This window comes from Pseudoliparis swirei, chromosome 19, assembly GCF_029220125.1.
Source record: "Pseudoliparis swirei isolate HS2019 ecotype Mariana Trench chromosome 19, NWPU_hadal_v1, whole genome shotgun sequence".
Lineage (NCBI taxonomy): Eukaryota > Metazoa > Chordata > Actinopteri > Perciformes > Liparidae > Pseudoliparis > Pseudoliparis swirei.
Window position 1 is genome coordinate 22,224,175 of NC_079406.1, and position 17,205 is coordinate 22,241,379.

Genomic DNA, 17,205 nt, shown 5'->3' on the forward strand with positions numbered 1-17,205 from the left:
TATTTCAGGATTCCAGCCAAAGTAGACAGTGCATTATGGTGTGATTATTGTGAATACATTAAAAGGCACCAGAGAATAGCATGAGTGGCATAACTGACATTTTTCACAAAGTAGAAAGCAAAACATGGACTAGATCTTCATGAAAAATAAAGTATCTCCAGATATTGGTTCCAGCCGCAGTGAAATAACATGAATCCTTAATGCCTGTAACCAGACAGTGCTGACGTCGGGCTGAAAGGCTCGCGGACCAGTTAACTGTTAATTATTTCCCACTGCATGGCCCTTCATCACACCGGTCAGCTCAGCGTACTTATTACCCGGAGGTAATCCCTCTGTTGTGCCGGCACCGTCGTCACACAGGGACACAACGGGCCTCTTCTTCCACGCGTGATTAACAAAGGTACTTACGGGCTGCTTTCTGGGATTTAACTGTTGTGCTGTCGCAGCTTTTAGGGGAAGCCAGCGAGACGTTGTGGAGCATGGAGAAGAGGGGGCGGGGTGGGTGGGGGGTGGGGAGCTCTCAGATCAGTGGATGTTTAGGAGTGCAGCTGTTACCGCATTTAGTTTTAATTGAGAGTAAAGTGTTGGGTAGTGTACGTAGCTCTCAGGGGTTGAAAGTATGTCGAATTCTGAGGTGCCTGGAGCTCGTGTGTTTTTATTTTAGCCTTCCTGTTAAGGTTAAACCTGCGTATCTTTTTATGAGAAAAAAAACAGGCCTTTGTGACAATGTGAACTCTTCAGATAATTTAGTGGGTGTATGGTGTATTCATCTGAGGGAGCAGCCACAGAGGAACACGTCATCCTTCAGTTCGTCAAAATAATGTAAGATCTCCAAATATATGGTTTTCAGTGGACAGCTACTTGATTCATACTCAATACTTATTCACTACTACATGTCAGACAAATTACAATTCAATTACAATTCACTTGTCAACAATATGAAAGCACAATGCGCATCAATGCATCGCATCCACAATTTCCTATACTGCACAGAAATGTCCTCACCTCGATTACAACTCAACCAGGGTTCGTACGGTCATGGAAAACCTGGAAAAGTCATGACATTTTAAAATGGTCATTTCCAGTCCTGGAAAAGTCATGGAAAAAACTTAAATCATAAAAGTTTTGGAAAAGTCATGGAAATGTGTTATAATCACATGTTCATTTACGCCGAGTTTGAAATAATTAATATGTTTATTTAAAGAAAGACGCTCAAAATATAAGCCGGCGTGCGCTCTCAATGCTCAACATGTTCTAACTGTTTCATGTTTATACCGAGATTGCAGTTTGGTCATGGAAATTTGGTTTAAAGTCCTGGAAAAGTCCTGGAAATCCATTGGTCAACATGTGTAAGAGCCCTGTGTATTTTTACATATAGTTCACTTTACAGATTGAGATTGTCAAACAAAAACTGTACAGTATTATCAGTTTATAGATTATGAGGTATGAGAAGGCCATGAGGCCCCGCCCCCGCTGCTGCACAAATATTGCTTGTTTCATAATTACAATGCACACATCCTCATCAGTCTTACAAAGACTCCTGTATCACGACTCACGCGTGGGATGTCTCCAGCTCCTGACGAACACATCTCGACAGACTGATGAGAGGAACACGAGGACAAAAGATGAAGACAACATGACGAGACTAGAGATTAGTCCACGCTGACACAAGTGTTACAAGTGACATGCTGACTGATTCATTTCACGTTGTATTCTGGGATTGTGTGTGTGTGTGTGTGTGTGTGTGTGTCTCAATCAGCACTATCACTCAGCACTTCTCAGGTGCTGTTCCTGCCTCGCCCTCTTCACACATGTAGTTTGTAAAAGGAATGATTCAACCAGAGGATATTAGCACTTCTTCTTCACATAAAGTGTTGAGTGAGTGAAAGCAGGCCTCTTGACAGACCTTTAGTTGGGCCTTGTTTCCCAAAAGCATCGTACGGTCATGAGGAGTCCGACTGTGAGTCTCTCCGTCACCCTTTTTGATGTGGAGCTCGTTGGACTTGACCACTTTTTTTTTAGAGCATTTTGAAATCGACAATCTTTACGCAGCGATGTGCCAGGCGTGTAGAAGTGAGACGGCTCATCGCCTTTGGGTCTACTGGTAACAGTGAAGGGAGAACTAAGCCGCCCAAATATAAGGTTTAATCCACCGAGTAGCTCTCAGACATGTTTACCTTCGCATTGAAAATGCGGAAGGTTATGTTTTGATAGCCGTGTATTTATTTATTTATTTATTTATTTGTATGCGTGTTACTCGCATAACTCAAAAAGTATTAAACCGAATCGCATGAAATTTGGTGGGATGATTGGTTATTATCCGGGGACCATTTGACTAGATTTTGGGATCGATCGGGTCAAAGGTCAATGTCAAGGTCATGAAAAGGTCAAAATCTTCTTTTTACCATAGTGCGGACAATTTTTATCCAATTGGCATGCAACTAATGCCAAAATGTTCATAATTCAATGCCCAATCTTGTGATATGCGAAGGTATACGCTCTACCGAGTGCCCATTCTAGTTATCAACATGCACGGAGCGTAAATGTTCCGCAATCAAACGATTTGATAACCGATCAAATCGATCACAGAGGGAGGGACTGAGTCTTACTTTTAACATAACTGTGTAGAGGGCTCCCCCTCTTGACTAATGTACCTGCGTGCACACGGTGTAAGTGTATTAACTGTTGTATTATTAAAAGATTAATGTCACCACTTTGACGTTTGTGTAAGTCGGTTGTATTTTTGTCTTCGTCAATTAGCGCTTTTTAATTTCCTTTTACGTAAGACTTGGAGACATTAAGATGTCAATCAGCATGGAGCCGTGGAGGAATCTAGGTTAAGAACATGCACCGAGACACACACACACACACACACACTCACACCCACACGAAGTAGCCTAAAATGAGACAGTGACCTGAGCTGAACAAATGGACTTAGTCACGGCTGAGGATTGGTGTGGAATGTGTGTGTGTGTGTGTGTGTGTGTTATCTGCATGCTTGGAATGTATGACTCTCCACCAAGTGAAGCAGAAAACACAGGTGGAGGAGGTGGAGGAGGAGGAGGAGGAAGAAGAGGAAAAGGAGGAGAACATAGAGGAGGAAGACAGAACAATACTGACTTATCACATGCAGCTTGAGTGTGTGTGTGAAGGATAGGTTTCTTCATTTGAACTGTTGTCCTCAATTCCTCCTGCTTTTGTTTACTGTCATTATTTATTCAAAAGTGCCGTACAAATAAAGTTGTACTTACTTTAATTATAGAATGTAAAGGCATAATTAAATGAAGTTACGATGCCAAAAAACCTAGGAAACCAAAGTCACAGAAATAAAAGCCAATTTGAGCTCAAGGCGACGTTTCTTCAGATGATGAGCCAATAAGCGTCGCCTGAAAACGCTGCCAGACGTGGGTGTAAAGCGAACGCGTTTTTTGAGGTAACCTGAAGCGCGACGCTCGTCAACATTCACATTGCAACGTGACATTGCTGTCCTGGCTCCTGATTGGTGGAACGAGCGCCCCACTGACATCAGGACAGCAGAAAGTCTCTACATCTTCCGCCGGAAACTCAAAACACACCTTCTCCGACTATATCTGGATTAAAACACAGATTAGCACTTCAGTGGCACTTAAATAGCTTTTATTATGGTACTTTTGTAGTTCGACTATGTTGAGGAAATGTTACTTTCTGTATTCTTGTTGTTCTTAGTTTGTACTCGAGGTTGATGCACTTATTGTAAGTCGCTTTGGATAAAAGCGTCTGCTCAATGACATGTGATGTCATGTAATGTATTTATTTGATGCCAGACTCAAGTAAATCTGAGTATACAGCGCGACATCTCTAACTGCTGCGGACGCAAAGGACGTGCAGCGTCGGAGCCGGTGTGCCGTCGACAGGCGCCCGCGCAATAAATGGTGGGGGCGGGGGGGGGGGGGGGGGTGTAGAGCTTCAGGGCTGCACAGACGAGGAACGGTGTTTGTTGTTCTGGCCTTCCAGGGTCACCTCCTTGTATTCAAGCCTTTTATATCTTATCTGCAATTATTTAACTGCCCGGAAGTCAAATATAAATGAAGGTGTTTACGAAGCCCGACTCTTTCCCGCCATTGTACCATGTCTCCATCTTTGTATGGGTTATGTCAATAGTTTCAGCAAATATGCACCTCTTTATCACTGAAGTGGACCACAGCAGGTGGTGGTACCACGTGTGTGTGTGTGTGTGTGTGTGTGTGTGCATGTGCGTGCTATCACTGTTGCAAATGAGTAACAGCGTCTGCCTCCAAAAGGCTGATAAAAGTCCGGTCGAGGACGCCGGTTGGCTTCACACACACCAGCACACAAACAATCTCTCACACACACACTCAGGATTGTTAACCGTTTCTTATCTCGCAGGCAACTACGTCTTGCCTTATCTGTACGGCACGAGGCGCTCTGCAGACACACACTAAAGACACAGCACACACTCGCTATCCAGATGATTGTTCTGCAGTGGGCATGTCGCTGAGATACACACAGGTGGCTGGAATTGGACTTTGGTTCAGGGGGTCATTGCTCTCCGCTGGGCGTACTGAAGCTCACTACAACCTGACTTTGACAGGATGGGTATCTGGACCCCGACCTCAGATCCCTCACGTACAACACGCGACACCTGCCGCTGCCGCCGCGTTGGGGAGGGACTTCGCCGTTGACTTTTACGGTCACTGGGGAAGGTTTGCTCGAGGGAAACGGGGAAGCTCTTTCCATATCTGCGTGTCTGATAATTCTCTTTAAAAAAAAAAATGTTTAGCACTTAACTCTTAAAACAAAGCACCACACTTGATCATTTTGCTATCTGAAATCTTGATTTTGGAGTTAAAGATGCGACCGCGACATTCATCGCCAACCCCCACAGATGTTCTACTTATTTCTGAGATTCGATATGTGGCGCCTAAGCGTTAGTGACTCAGGATGAAGGTAAACTGAGAATACAGTCATCCTCCTCTGTAACTGGCTGTGGATGTCAGGTTCTTGTGACGGGGTGAGGCTCAGGTGCAGAGAGACAGGCTGGACGGAATACGAATAACAAAAAAAGGCACTCTTTAATGAGGCAAAACGGTTTACAAAAAAAAACACGGACCGGACGACGGGAAAAGGACACTATAGACGACAATCCGATAGGAGACAAGGGAAAGACTGACACAATATATAGGGGGGAAACACAGGTGTACGACATCAGACAGTAACGAGACAAGAGTGGCTGAGGGCAGGTGCAGGGAATTAAACAATTAAGACAGAGAAGACACAGAGGAGACATAGGAGACACGGAACACAGGAGAAACAGAACAGGGTGTTACAGTGGAGCGTCGGCTCCCAGTCCGTCCAGAGCCTCCATACGCTGAACACGAGTAGTACTTGTGGCCTTTGACCTACTTTCAGCCCGGAGCTGGCCTGCTTTCCTCGTTCATTGAGTCTTTTTTTTCCCGCTCACCTTTACTTTCTCTTTCCACTTTCCATCCCTCCTTCTTGTAGTTTTATTTTATCCCTGGAAGCTCTAATCCCTATTTTGCCAATAATAATGTATTATCTGACCAAGGTGACACGAAACATCTTGCGAGAACAAATCCCCTCATGTGATCCGACAGGCCTCTCTTTTTACATCATGGGTCAGAGAGTTGAGATCTAACAAGTGTATACAGTGAGATTGAACCTGATCCGTGATGTAAGAACAAACCTCATCACGGGGATGTTGTGGAGACGCTCTGTCATGCCGGGAGACAGCTGGGACGTTTTAATACGCATCACAAGCAAAAGGGAAAAAAAATAATTTGGTGTCTTGGTTCTCGAGCGAGATCGGTTTTCAACAAGTCATGACTGCGAGTTGTTAATGGACCGTTTAGGATGTCTCTCGCTCTGTCAATATTTTTTTCTTTTGTTTTGTCTCACAGACTGTAAAGCAACACAAGGTTATGAAAAGCAAAGTAGATTCTTTTACGGTTTTTACCCGAGGTACTCATTAAAATGTCACTTTATTTTTCATTCTGCAGCTCACCTGTAAATCCTCAAATATTAGTAGGTAGCTGTTTGTGGGGAATCATTCTCTTTATACCTCCCCACCTCTTCTTCTTCTTCTTCACTTTTCCTCAGTAGACCGGAGTTTCAAAGTGGAACTCTTTTTCTTCTTCTTCTTCTTCTTCTTCTTCTTCTTCACTTTTCCTCAGTAGACCGGAGTTTCAAAGTGGAACTCTTCTTCTTTTTCTTCTTCTTCTTCTTCTACTGTACTTTCTTCTTCTTCTACTGTACCTTTCTTCACTTTCCTTAATCTGCATTTAAATAATGAGAACAAGTTGTTATTACGCTCACACACACTCTCACAAGTGCATGATGCGGCTTCTGTAAAGCTCTTTATAAGCTTTTAAAGAATGTCCCCGGTTCAAACCGCCCTCCGGTTTTTGGTGGTTAGCAGAACTTTATGTTCTCGGTCTCGGTTTTCCTCAAAAGCCTCACTCACTTTTTCCCATGGCCGGGCATCCTCCGTCTTCTCCTCACCAGATCAAACCAGCGCAGTGTTTATTTTTTGGGAAGCGTCACAGGTCGATATTCGTTCATGAATTGGAGGTCTGAAAAGCATTTTCACTTGATGTTTCTGTATGAATGAACCGTGGTCTATGAACTCCGGAGGGAGGACGACCATGGAGGTGCATGAAGGTGAATACTGTTACACGGGAGTCAACAGTTCACCAAGATGTCGAGAGGAGGGCAGCCTGGCGGGGAGACTTGCTTCCAGTGCTTCGTCAACATGTTCCCTGGCAGACCGCTGAAGAAAAAATTGCATTTTAGTGTGTTTAGATACTGAGATCATAAATAAGACTGCTCTAATAGTAATAACACAGTAATAGCAATCTTCTGTAATGACACACAATTTAATCTTAATTTCATAGTGCCTTAATATTGCTCAGCTTGTTTCCGTGATTTCCTTTTCCCTCGAGCTAGTCGAATTAATCGTCTTCATAAATCTTTTGTCCATTAATTTGGGTTGGGCGTGTCATTTACATGATTCATTGTTTGCTTTAGTTTTTAGGTCTTAAATTGAGCGACTGTATTGCTCTGGACAAGTCTAAACCCAACAGGAGAACTTCTCCTCACACCGCTGGTTTCTGCACATTCAAATTAAATGTAAACACACACCTTTTGTTTTTTGAGGGAACAGCGTGACTATATAGTCATGTTATATCCAACTTTGTGTGTGAGGTGTTGTTTTTAATTTAGGCTTTGAGTTTAAATATTCTCAAAGGATTAGTCCAGGTTGTGGAAAGTTCTTTCTTTTCCACCAGTGGAAAGCAGACAGGTGCAGCAGCCAGAGGAAGGGAAAGGTAAAACAATACAACCAGCTATTAGTAAAGCTGCCGTGAAAGGAGCGGACCGAGAGGAGGAGGTGGGGAAAGTAAAAAGAGAGAGAGAACGGAAGAGCGAGAGAACAAATCACATTTCTATTGTCAGGCCTTTAAATATCTGATTGAGAGGTTAAGAGGAAAAAAGGATTAACAGAAGGTTTCACACCTATTCGTGCGTGTGTGCGTGTGTGTGTGTGTATGTGTGTGTCACTCGGAGGATCAGGTTGCCAGACCAGCCACTCAGCAGATTCCTCAAAGTGTTTGTGGCCGATGTGTGATTTTCCTTAGCGTGCGTGCGTGTGTTAGACAAGTGTAAGCCTTAGATTGTATGTGTGTGTGTGTGTGTGTGTGTGTGTGTCATGTAGCCCTTCAATGATGTGTCTGTGTATCCTCCCCGGCCTCAGGCCTAGTGTTAGCTGTCAGGACAGAGTAAAGCAGCAGTTGTCCTATTGTTGGGGTGGGAGTGGCTGGGTCAGAACGAGAAAGTGTATCTGTTTGTGTGTGTGTGTGTGTGTGTGTGTGTGTGTGCGCGGAGCGGAAGAAGACAACTTAATGTGTACCCATCAGTCTGTCTGTTGCCTCGGGCCAAACAAAGGCCTGGATGTGTGAGAGTGTGTGCAAGAAGAGACGTTGCGGGTCAAATCAGTCGCAGCAGCAGCAGTTTGATGGAAACATGACGTCGTAATCCCACTGGTGATAATGGTTTGAGAGAGTATTGACGTGATAACGGGATTCAGGGTTGTAAAGAGAATAAAAAAACATAACAGTTTGGGATTCCAGGGATTTAGTGAAAGTGTTGCGTCAATAGCCGACTCACGGGTATGTGGGTCAGTTTGAACTCACTGAGGAACATCGAGGGAGCACCGACAAGCGTGGCTGTTTTATTGACTCTTATATTGATTATTCAGAAGCACCAGAGGCAATCTCAGCTGATTCAACAACGATGAAGACCTCTTGAGGACACAGTCGTTGACACATACACACATACACACACATGAACACAGACACACAGACACATAGACACACAGACACATAGACACATAGACACATACACACATAGACACACAGACACATAGACATATACACACATAGACACATAGACATATACACACATACACACATAGACATATACACACATACACACATAGACATATACACACATACACACACATGAACACAGACACATAGACACACAGACACATAGACACACATACACATAGACACTTACACACAGACACAAAGACACACACATACACTTAGACACATAGACACACATACACATAGACACTTACACACATAGACACAAAGACACGCACACACACATACACTTAGACACACAGACACACACATGAACACAGACATATAGACACACAGACACATAGACACACATACACATAGACACATACACACATAGACACACAGACCCAAAGAGACACATACACAAAGACACATACACACATAGATACACAGACATATACACACATAGACACATACACACATACACACAGACACATACACACAGACATATACACACATAGACATATACACACAGAGACACATAGACACAGACATATACACACATAGACACATAGACACATAGACACATACACACATACACACATAGACACATAGCTTACACATACACATAGACATATAGACACATACACACATACACACACAGACACACATACAAACATAGACACACACATACACACATAGACATATACACACATAGACACATAGACACACAGACACATAGACATATTCAATTCAATTCAATTCAAGTTTTTATTGTCACATCCCCTTTTATACAAGTATAATCGGTTCGTGAAATTCTTATGTGCAAAACACCCGACAGCAGTAGCAGACTAAAAAAAGAATAAGAATGAGAATAAACTATACAATATCCACACAAAAAAAAGAAGAAAGTATTAACAATATATATATAAAACAATGTAATAGAATATACATCATTGCAATATATATATATAAAACAATGTAATAAATATACACACATAGACACATACACATAGACATATACACACATAGACACATAGCCACACAGACACACACAGAGACACCTCTGCCGTGCGCAGTACTGTACGGCAGCGCTGCGTCCCGCTGTTCAGCTCTCCATCAAACGCATTCCTCGGCTCTCCCCTCTCTCTCCAGTCTTGCTCCCCTGCCAACACTAACGCTGCGTTGGACTCTGCAGAAGCATCTGAATCTGAGACCAGTGCAACATTAAAGACATTCAAAAGCAAGCTCTCAAAAATCCGTCGCGTCCCGGCTGTCGCACGCCGCCAAAATATGCACACACAAAAAATGTTGTAACTTCAAAATGCCAAAGTATTTGGATGCTTTGTTGCCATGGCAAGAGGAGAGGAGGCATCAATATATCTCTCTCTGATGTAAAATCGTTACAAATCCTACTTTGTCAGCAAGTTATGGCGTTGATTATTTTTCATCCAAGAAAATTCAACTTCATTTCAATGTCTGTGAAAAACATTGTCGATTCTGATTTAAACAAACTCAGACGCTAACTGGCAAAGAATGCCAAGAAGTGTGTAGAGCAGAGAACCAAAGGAAACACATGCTCTAACTAAACTCGTGTTGTATTATCCGCTAAAGTTAGCGTGTAAATAGGCAAAGGTGTACACTTTGGTGTGACGACGGGAACCAGAACCGAAGTCTGGAGGAGAGTGTCGATGAGAGAGAGTCATTACTCAGTCAGATCTGAACAAACGTTTTTAGATCATTAAAGTACACTTCCCAGGTCAATACTTCACATGTTCATGAACCCGCGTTGAGATAATAGACAAAAGACGCTCCTCATAACTCCAGAACCTGTCAACTTGCTTCAGTATGAAAGTAATCCAATCAAAGATAGGAACAGAGATGTACACATATAGGTACATATAGCTATCGATAGGTATAGATTAGTACAGATAGAAACAGATAGGTACATATAAGTACAGATAGGTATAGATAAGTACAGATAGAAACAGATAGGTACATATAAGTACAGATAGGTACAGATAAGTACAGATAGAAACAGATAGGTACATATAAGTACAGATAGAAACAGATAGGTACATATAAGTACAGATAGGGACAGATAGGTACATATAAGTACAGATAGGGACAGATAGGTACATATAAGTACAGATAGAAACAGATAGGTACATATAAGTACAGATAGGGACAGATAGGTACATATAAGTACAGATAGAAACAGATAGGTACATATAAATACAGATAGGTACATATAAGTACAGATAGGGACAGATAGGTACATATAAGTACAGATAGGGACAGATAGGTACATATAAGTACAGATAGAAACAGATAGGTACATATAAATACAGATAGGTACATATAAGTACAGATAGGGACAGATAGGTACATATAAGTACAGATAGAAACAGATAGGTACATATAAGTACAGATAGGGACAGATAGGTACATATAAGTACAGATAGAAACAGATAGGTACATATAAGTACAGATAGGTACATATAAGTACAGATAGGGACAGATAGGTACATATAAGTACAGATAGAAACAGATAGGTACATATAAATACAGATAGGTACATATAAGTACAGATAGGGACAGATAGGTACATATAAGTACAGATAGAAACAGATAGGTACATATAAGTACAGATAGGGACAGATAGGTACATATAAGTACAGATAGAAACAGATAGGTACATATAAGTACAGATAGGGACAGATAGGTACATATAAGTACAGATAGGGACAGATAGGTACATATAAGTACAGATAGAAACAGATAGGTACATATAAGTACAGATAGGGACAGATAGGTACATATAAGTACAGATAGAAACAGATAGGTACATATAAGTACAGATAGGGACAGATAGGTACATATAAGTACAGATAGAAACAGATAGGTACATATAAGTACAGATAGGGACAGATAGGTACATATAAGTACAGATAGGGACAGATAGGTACATATAAGTACAGATAGGGACAGATAGGTACATATAAGTACAGATAGAAACAGATAGGTACATATAAATACAGATAGGTACATATAAGTACAGATAGGGACAGATAGGTACATATAAGTACAGATAGAAACAGATAGGTACATATAAGTACAGATAGGGACAGATAGGTACATATAAGTACAGATAGGGACAGATAGGTACATATAAGTACAGATAGGGACAGATAGGTACATATAAGTACAGATAGGGACAGATAGGTACATATAAGTACAGATAGAAACAGATAGGTACATATAAATACAGATAGGTACATATAAGTACAGATAGGGACAGATAGGTACATATAAGTACAGATAGGGACAGATAGGTACATATAAGTACAGATAGGGACAGATAGGTACATATAAGTACAGATAGGGACAGATAGGTACATATAAGTACAGATAGGTACATATAAATACAGATAGGTACATATAAGTACAGATAGGGACAGATAGGTACATATAAGTACAGATAGAAACAGATAGGTACATATAAGTACATATAAGTACAGATAGGTACAGATAGGTACACTGCAAACAGAAACCACTATCTGACTCCGCATTCTTTTATTGGTGCCAAAAAATGTAAACAAACTGTCCAAAAGAACAGGACTCAAGTTATAGTCCACAGCTAACTAGCATTGTAATTCCTGTTGGCAACCTCCAAAGCAACTAAATGATAGGAACTCTAGTTAAAAAATGTAAAAGTAAGACATAGAGTAATAACAGGTGTTACAAAATCTGTTATAAGAACTATTTTTCATTTAGCGTTAGCAGTATTTGAGGGGAGTGTTTTAAGGCTCCTGCTTCATACTGAACAGACAGATATTGTAAGAAAGTATTATAAATCCTGTAATCTAATTCTCAAGAATAAGCATATTTCACCAAGAGTCAAACGTGCCCTTTAATGGAATTCAAGCAGTGCATTTGCAGTTGTTTTTGGGAGTAGCCAGGACAAGAACAGAATGTATGAACTGATTCCTGCTCTGCTTTATTTGGCCTTCAGCTCCCATCCTTGCAGAGGATGTGCAGCTCTGAGCTGGAAGGGTTGGGCCTCTGTGGGAGTAGTGGGTTTCTGACCTGGGCTGTGTTTTCCCATCGGCTGGCTCCAGAATACCAGACGTGCACGCCCCCAACCTACCTACACACTCCCTGCACGTGAGGAGAAAGAGAGGGAGGGCGTGCACGGAGAGTGTTGACGTGCCTCTGGAGGCAGACAAACAATCTTCAAGGGGCTTTAGATTGTCTCGAGGAGCCGGTTGCAGGCGAGGGAGCATCGTAAAGCCCCAAACGGACCCAACAGACCAACGTTTAAAGTTTAAGAACTATTTGATTTTCCTTTCCACACACACACACACGCAGACACCGGCAGTCCATGACGATACAAAGATCCACCAGCACAAAGATATCGAGCATGTTTTTAGCTTTACATCCAAAAATGTAGCATCGCATTAATGCAAAAAATGACCCACACAAATGTAAAGACACACACACACACACACACACACTGACCTTGTGTCTCGTGAAAGAGAAGAACAGCTTTTTGACTCTCTTCAGTTTCACCCCTAGAGACAGATTTAAAAAAGACTTTACTTCGGTCATCGACCGTGGAAGAAGGGGGAGGACGATGAGGAGGGGGACGGAGGAAGTGAGGAGAGGAGACCTCCTCTGTGTTCCCTTCATAGGGGAGAGAGGGAGTAGGAGAAGGAAAGGGGGGGGGGGGGGTAGACGCATGAGAGGTTAACTGTCGAAAAAGTTGAGAGGTTCAGTTCGAGGTCTTGCTCTCGCGATCCTCTGGGGAAGAATCCGTGGAAGTTGTGTGTGCGCGCAGATCTGGAAAGGGCAGGGGACCATTAAATCACACGGGAGAGGAAGAAGGGAAACTGCACTGAGCGGAGAGGATGGTGGGAAGGAGTGTGATGAAAGAGAAGAGGGAGAGAGAGCAGGGAGTAAGAGAGCAAAATAGAGAGAGAGGAGAGGAGTGATGACAGGGGAGGAGTGGAGGTAGTATTGGGAAGCGAGGGGTTAAGGGTAAGAGAGAGAGAGGTAGCTGGGGAGTAGTGAGAGTTCAAGGGAATGAGATTTCAATCTGTCGGAGGAAGAACAGAGCAGACGACAGAAATATAGAGAAAAAGAAAATGTGAACGCGGCATTTAGAGAAGGAAAAAGATAGCGACGGTGGGACAAACGGAGGAGAGAACGAAAGACACAGGACTTGGAGAAAAAAAAGAAAAGGAGGATTATAGAGGGAGATATACAGGATGTACAAAAAACAAACGAGAAAGAAAGAGGTGGAGCTTGAAAAAGAGAAGGAGCAAGCTGTCGGGCCCCTGATGAGAAAGCCATACAGCTGAGCGAACACATTCCCCATCCAGGAGCGAGGAGGATGGAGGGAGGGGGGAGGAGGAGGAGGAGGAGGAGGAGGAGGAGAGGCTCCTGTGAATACCCTTTGTGTGACGAATGTCTTTTTCACACATTTCCCCTCCGTCCATCCATCATTGTGTCCACCTCCCGCGCTCGCCGAGGAGACCCCTGTCGGCGCTTCTCCTTTTCTTTACGATCGGCTTTGCGTACGCGACTCCACTCCACTCCGCCGCCGCCGCCGCTCACCTCCGACATCCACCGCCGCGCCTCGGAGCGATAAATCACGCTCCTTGTTTTGTTTCGGTGACAGTTGACGAGGCGGCCCGATGATGTGAGGTCTTCCTCTGAAGCCTGAGAAGCCCCTTGAGGAAGGCCGCCGCACGCGAAGCCACGGTGGTCTCAATGGAACAACTCAAGAGTACAAATCTACAACTCTTCTTGAAACACTTTCTTTTTTTTTCTTCTCACAAGGGCAACTTAAAGGTACCAGGCCGTGATAAGAAAGCACCAGACAAAAGAGGGCAATAAATTCAACTCACATGTTTATATTGGAGCTGATATGTTTCTAATCTTTATCAGACCCTATTTATTCTTGGAGATAAGCCTTTATCGGGCACATTGTTCAAATCTAACCAGCCTTTGTCCTTTAAATCCCGCCCAGAGGTGGCTCGGCTCGGTTCTGACGTTTCTCCATACAATCGGCTTTTGTCGTCTATTGGGGCACTTTGTCCGCGACGCGGTGGCCTGTCATGTGTTGTTTTTGCTATATTTGGAGGGTATTGTTTGAAGCCAGGAGGAGTAATGAGGAGAGATGTTCACTTTGCACTGACCCGTGCTAACTCCTAAACCTCCTCCTGCTTCCATCTCTCCATCTTCCTGTTTGTCTTTCTTTGTACCGCTCCCCTATTTGGCTGTATTTCATCCCCTTTCTCTCCTCAGACGTACTCCCTTAAATTCCATTCTCCCTCAACCCCTCCCTTCTTCTCTTCTTACCTTCCTTCCTCTCTTTCTCTCTCACCCGTACTTCTCCCCACAATTTCCTCCCACCTTTCCCAGTCAATCAGCCGGCTCCCTCGCCTCCCTCTGTTTTCCTAGTGTGCAGTTTCACAGTAGACCGGCTACTGGCGCGGTCAAGGTCACGCCTGATTTTATGTCTCGACGCGGCATCTCGGCTGGTATTAGCTCGGCTTTGTGTTTGCTCCCCGAGGACTCCATTGTTGTCTGTGATAAAAATGTCAACGTGAAGCCAAGCCGTTAGAAACGTCTCAAAGGTCGAAGGATAATTATTGTGCGTTAAATGCCATATTGGGAGGCTTCTCTGGTTCTGAGATGGTGAAAAGAAGAGTGTAGCTGCCAACGTGTGCATGAAGAAGAGGCATCCTGAAGCTGCTTACACGCCGGATTATTTCAAAATGCCTCCGTCCCTCAAAACACTGGTCAACGTCTCCTCACACAACAGATCGTTGGATATCTTACTCCTCATTTTTCACGCGTTTCTCTCCGAAAGCCAGCAACCACATGTCAAACTAGAACGGACACTCGGTAGAGCGCATACCTTCGCATATCACAAGTTTGGGCATTGAATTCTGAAGATTTTGGCATTAGTTGCATGCCAATTGGATAAAAATTGACCGCGCTATGGTAAAAAGAAGATTTTGACCTTTCCGTGACCTTGACCTTTGACCCGATTGATCCCAAAATCGAATCAAATGGTCCCCGGATGATAACCAATCATCCCACCAAATTTCATGCGATTCGGTTTAAAACTTTTTGTGTTATGCGAGGAACACGCATACAAATAAATAAATACACGGCGATCAAAACATAACCTTCCGCATTTTCAATGCGAAGGTAACTAGAACGGGCACTCGGTAGAGCGCATACCTTCGCCGCAGCCACTTTTTTGGTACCTTTTCATGACACTGACCTTTGACCCGATCCATCCCAAAATCTAATCAAATGGTCCCTGGATAATAACCAATCATCCCACCAAATTCCATGCGATTCGGTTTAATACTTTTTGAGTTATGCGAATAACACACATACAAATAAATGAATAAATAAATACACAGCGATCAAAACATAACCTTCCGCATTCTCAGAATGCGAAGGTAATAACGCTCGTTATATTCATGCAATCTTTTCAAAATACACCACCGTCTTCACAGGAAAGTTCCCAGTTAGGTTTCGACAACAACACTGCTTATTCAGGTTGAGGAAATGATTTACTCGTCACACATCAAGTTACGTGACCGTCCCTACGGGGAGAAAACACTAAGCGGCCTCTTAGATGGAAGATGTGTGTGTTGGTCCCAGTTCATGATTTAATAGGAAACCTACGGAATCCTTATGGCTATGAACGCTGGATGAGAGTGAGACCAGTCTGTGCTGGTGAGATGCGGCCACCCATACTTACTAAGACATTCTGCACCGTGCATTGAACTGGCTACCACGTCCAGGTTTACCCTTTCAAGTATGAAAATAGAACATCTCAACTATAAATATATTTTGTTTTTTATTTTGTTTATTGTTGTTTTTTTGTTGTTTTATTTTCTTCTTTATTTTATATTAATTCAGTCATTCCTTTTTTTTTCATTATTCTTTGACATTTAAAAGTTGCAGTTCTCTATGAAAATGTGCCTAAATACAGACTGGTATCATCCTAGCCAGGAACATATTTTACTCTGCCGATGTGGATCAGAATGGTTGGTCACTAGTTATACTAAAGTAACTACTCGGGACTCCCCAGTTCTAGATATAGACCAGACAACTAGATATTTGTTTGTTTGTTTGTTTGTTTGTATTTTTTATTCAGTCAATCAAATCAAATACAATACAATATTATCCTATAAAATATACAAAAGAGAAAGACTGAAAAGGTATAGGTAGAAGCAAAAAAATGCTTATAAATTCCTATCCTAAATTGAAATCAAAATAAATCAGAAAATTAATATAAAATAAAGAAGAAAATAAAACAACAACAAAACAACAATAAACAAAATAAAAAACAAAATATATTTATATATACTACCACATACATCTTCCATATTAATACGTTTTTAATTACATTTATATTTTTATATTTATAAATATATATATTTATTATATATATTTTTATATATATTTATATTTCTGCTGCTGGGAACCAAAAACAACTAACGGTGTCATTATAGTAGGTTTGCATGCACTCGAGTAACCTGTTTGTTTCCACTTGCTGTAACCTGATTTGAGATCTTTATTTATTCCATCATCTTAATGACCCTCCCTTCCCTCTCCCACGCTCCAGGTCCACCCCGGGTGTCAGAGCGGGTGGCCCACCGGCAGAGCATCCGTCTGGGGCGCACCATGAAGCTGCCCTGCCCCGTGCAGGGCGACCCCCCGCCGCTCATCATGTGGACCAAGGACGGCCGCAACATCCACAGCGGCTGGACGCGCTTCCGGGTGCTCCAGC

The 17,205-nt window shown here is 42.6% G+C and overlaps 1 protein-coding gene across 2 annotated transcripts in view; it reads left to right on the forward strand.

The window, feature by feature from the left end:
* Nucleotides 1-17,205, forward strand: part of LOC130209671 (fibroblast growth factor receptor-like 1) — an 89,007-nt gene that overhangs the window by 13,742 nt on the left and 58,060 nt on the right. For both annotated transcript variants that reach the window (XM_056439441.1, XM_056439442.1), the window contains exon 3: nucleotides 17,041-17,205. This exon is cut by the window's right edge and continues 108 nt beyond it. In XM_056439441.1, coding sequence (XP_056295416.1) covers nucleotides 17,041-17,205 — 165 coding nt within the window. The remainder of the gene's footprint in view (nucleotides 1-17,040) is intronic.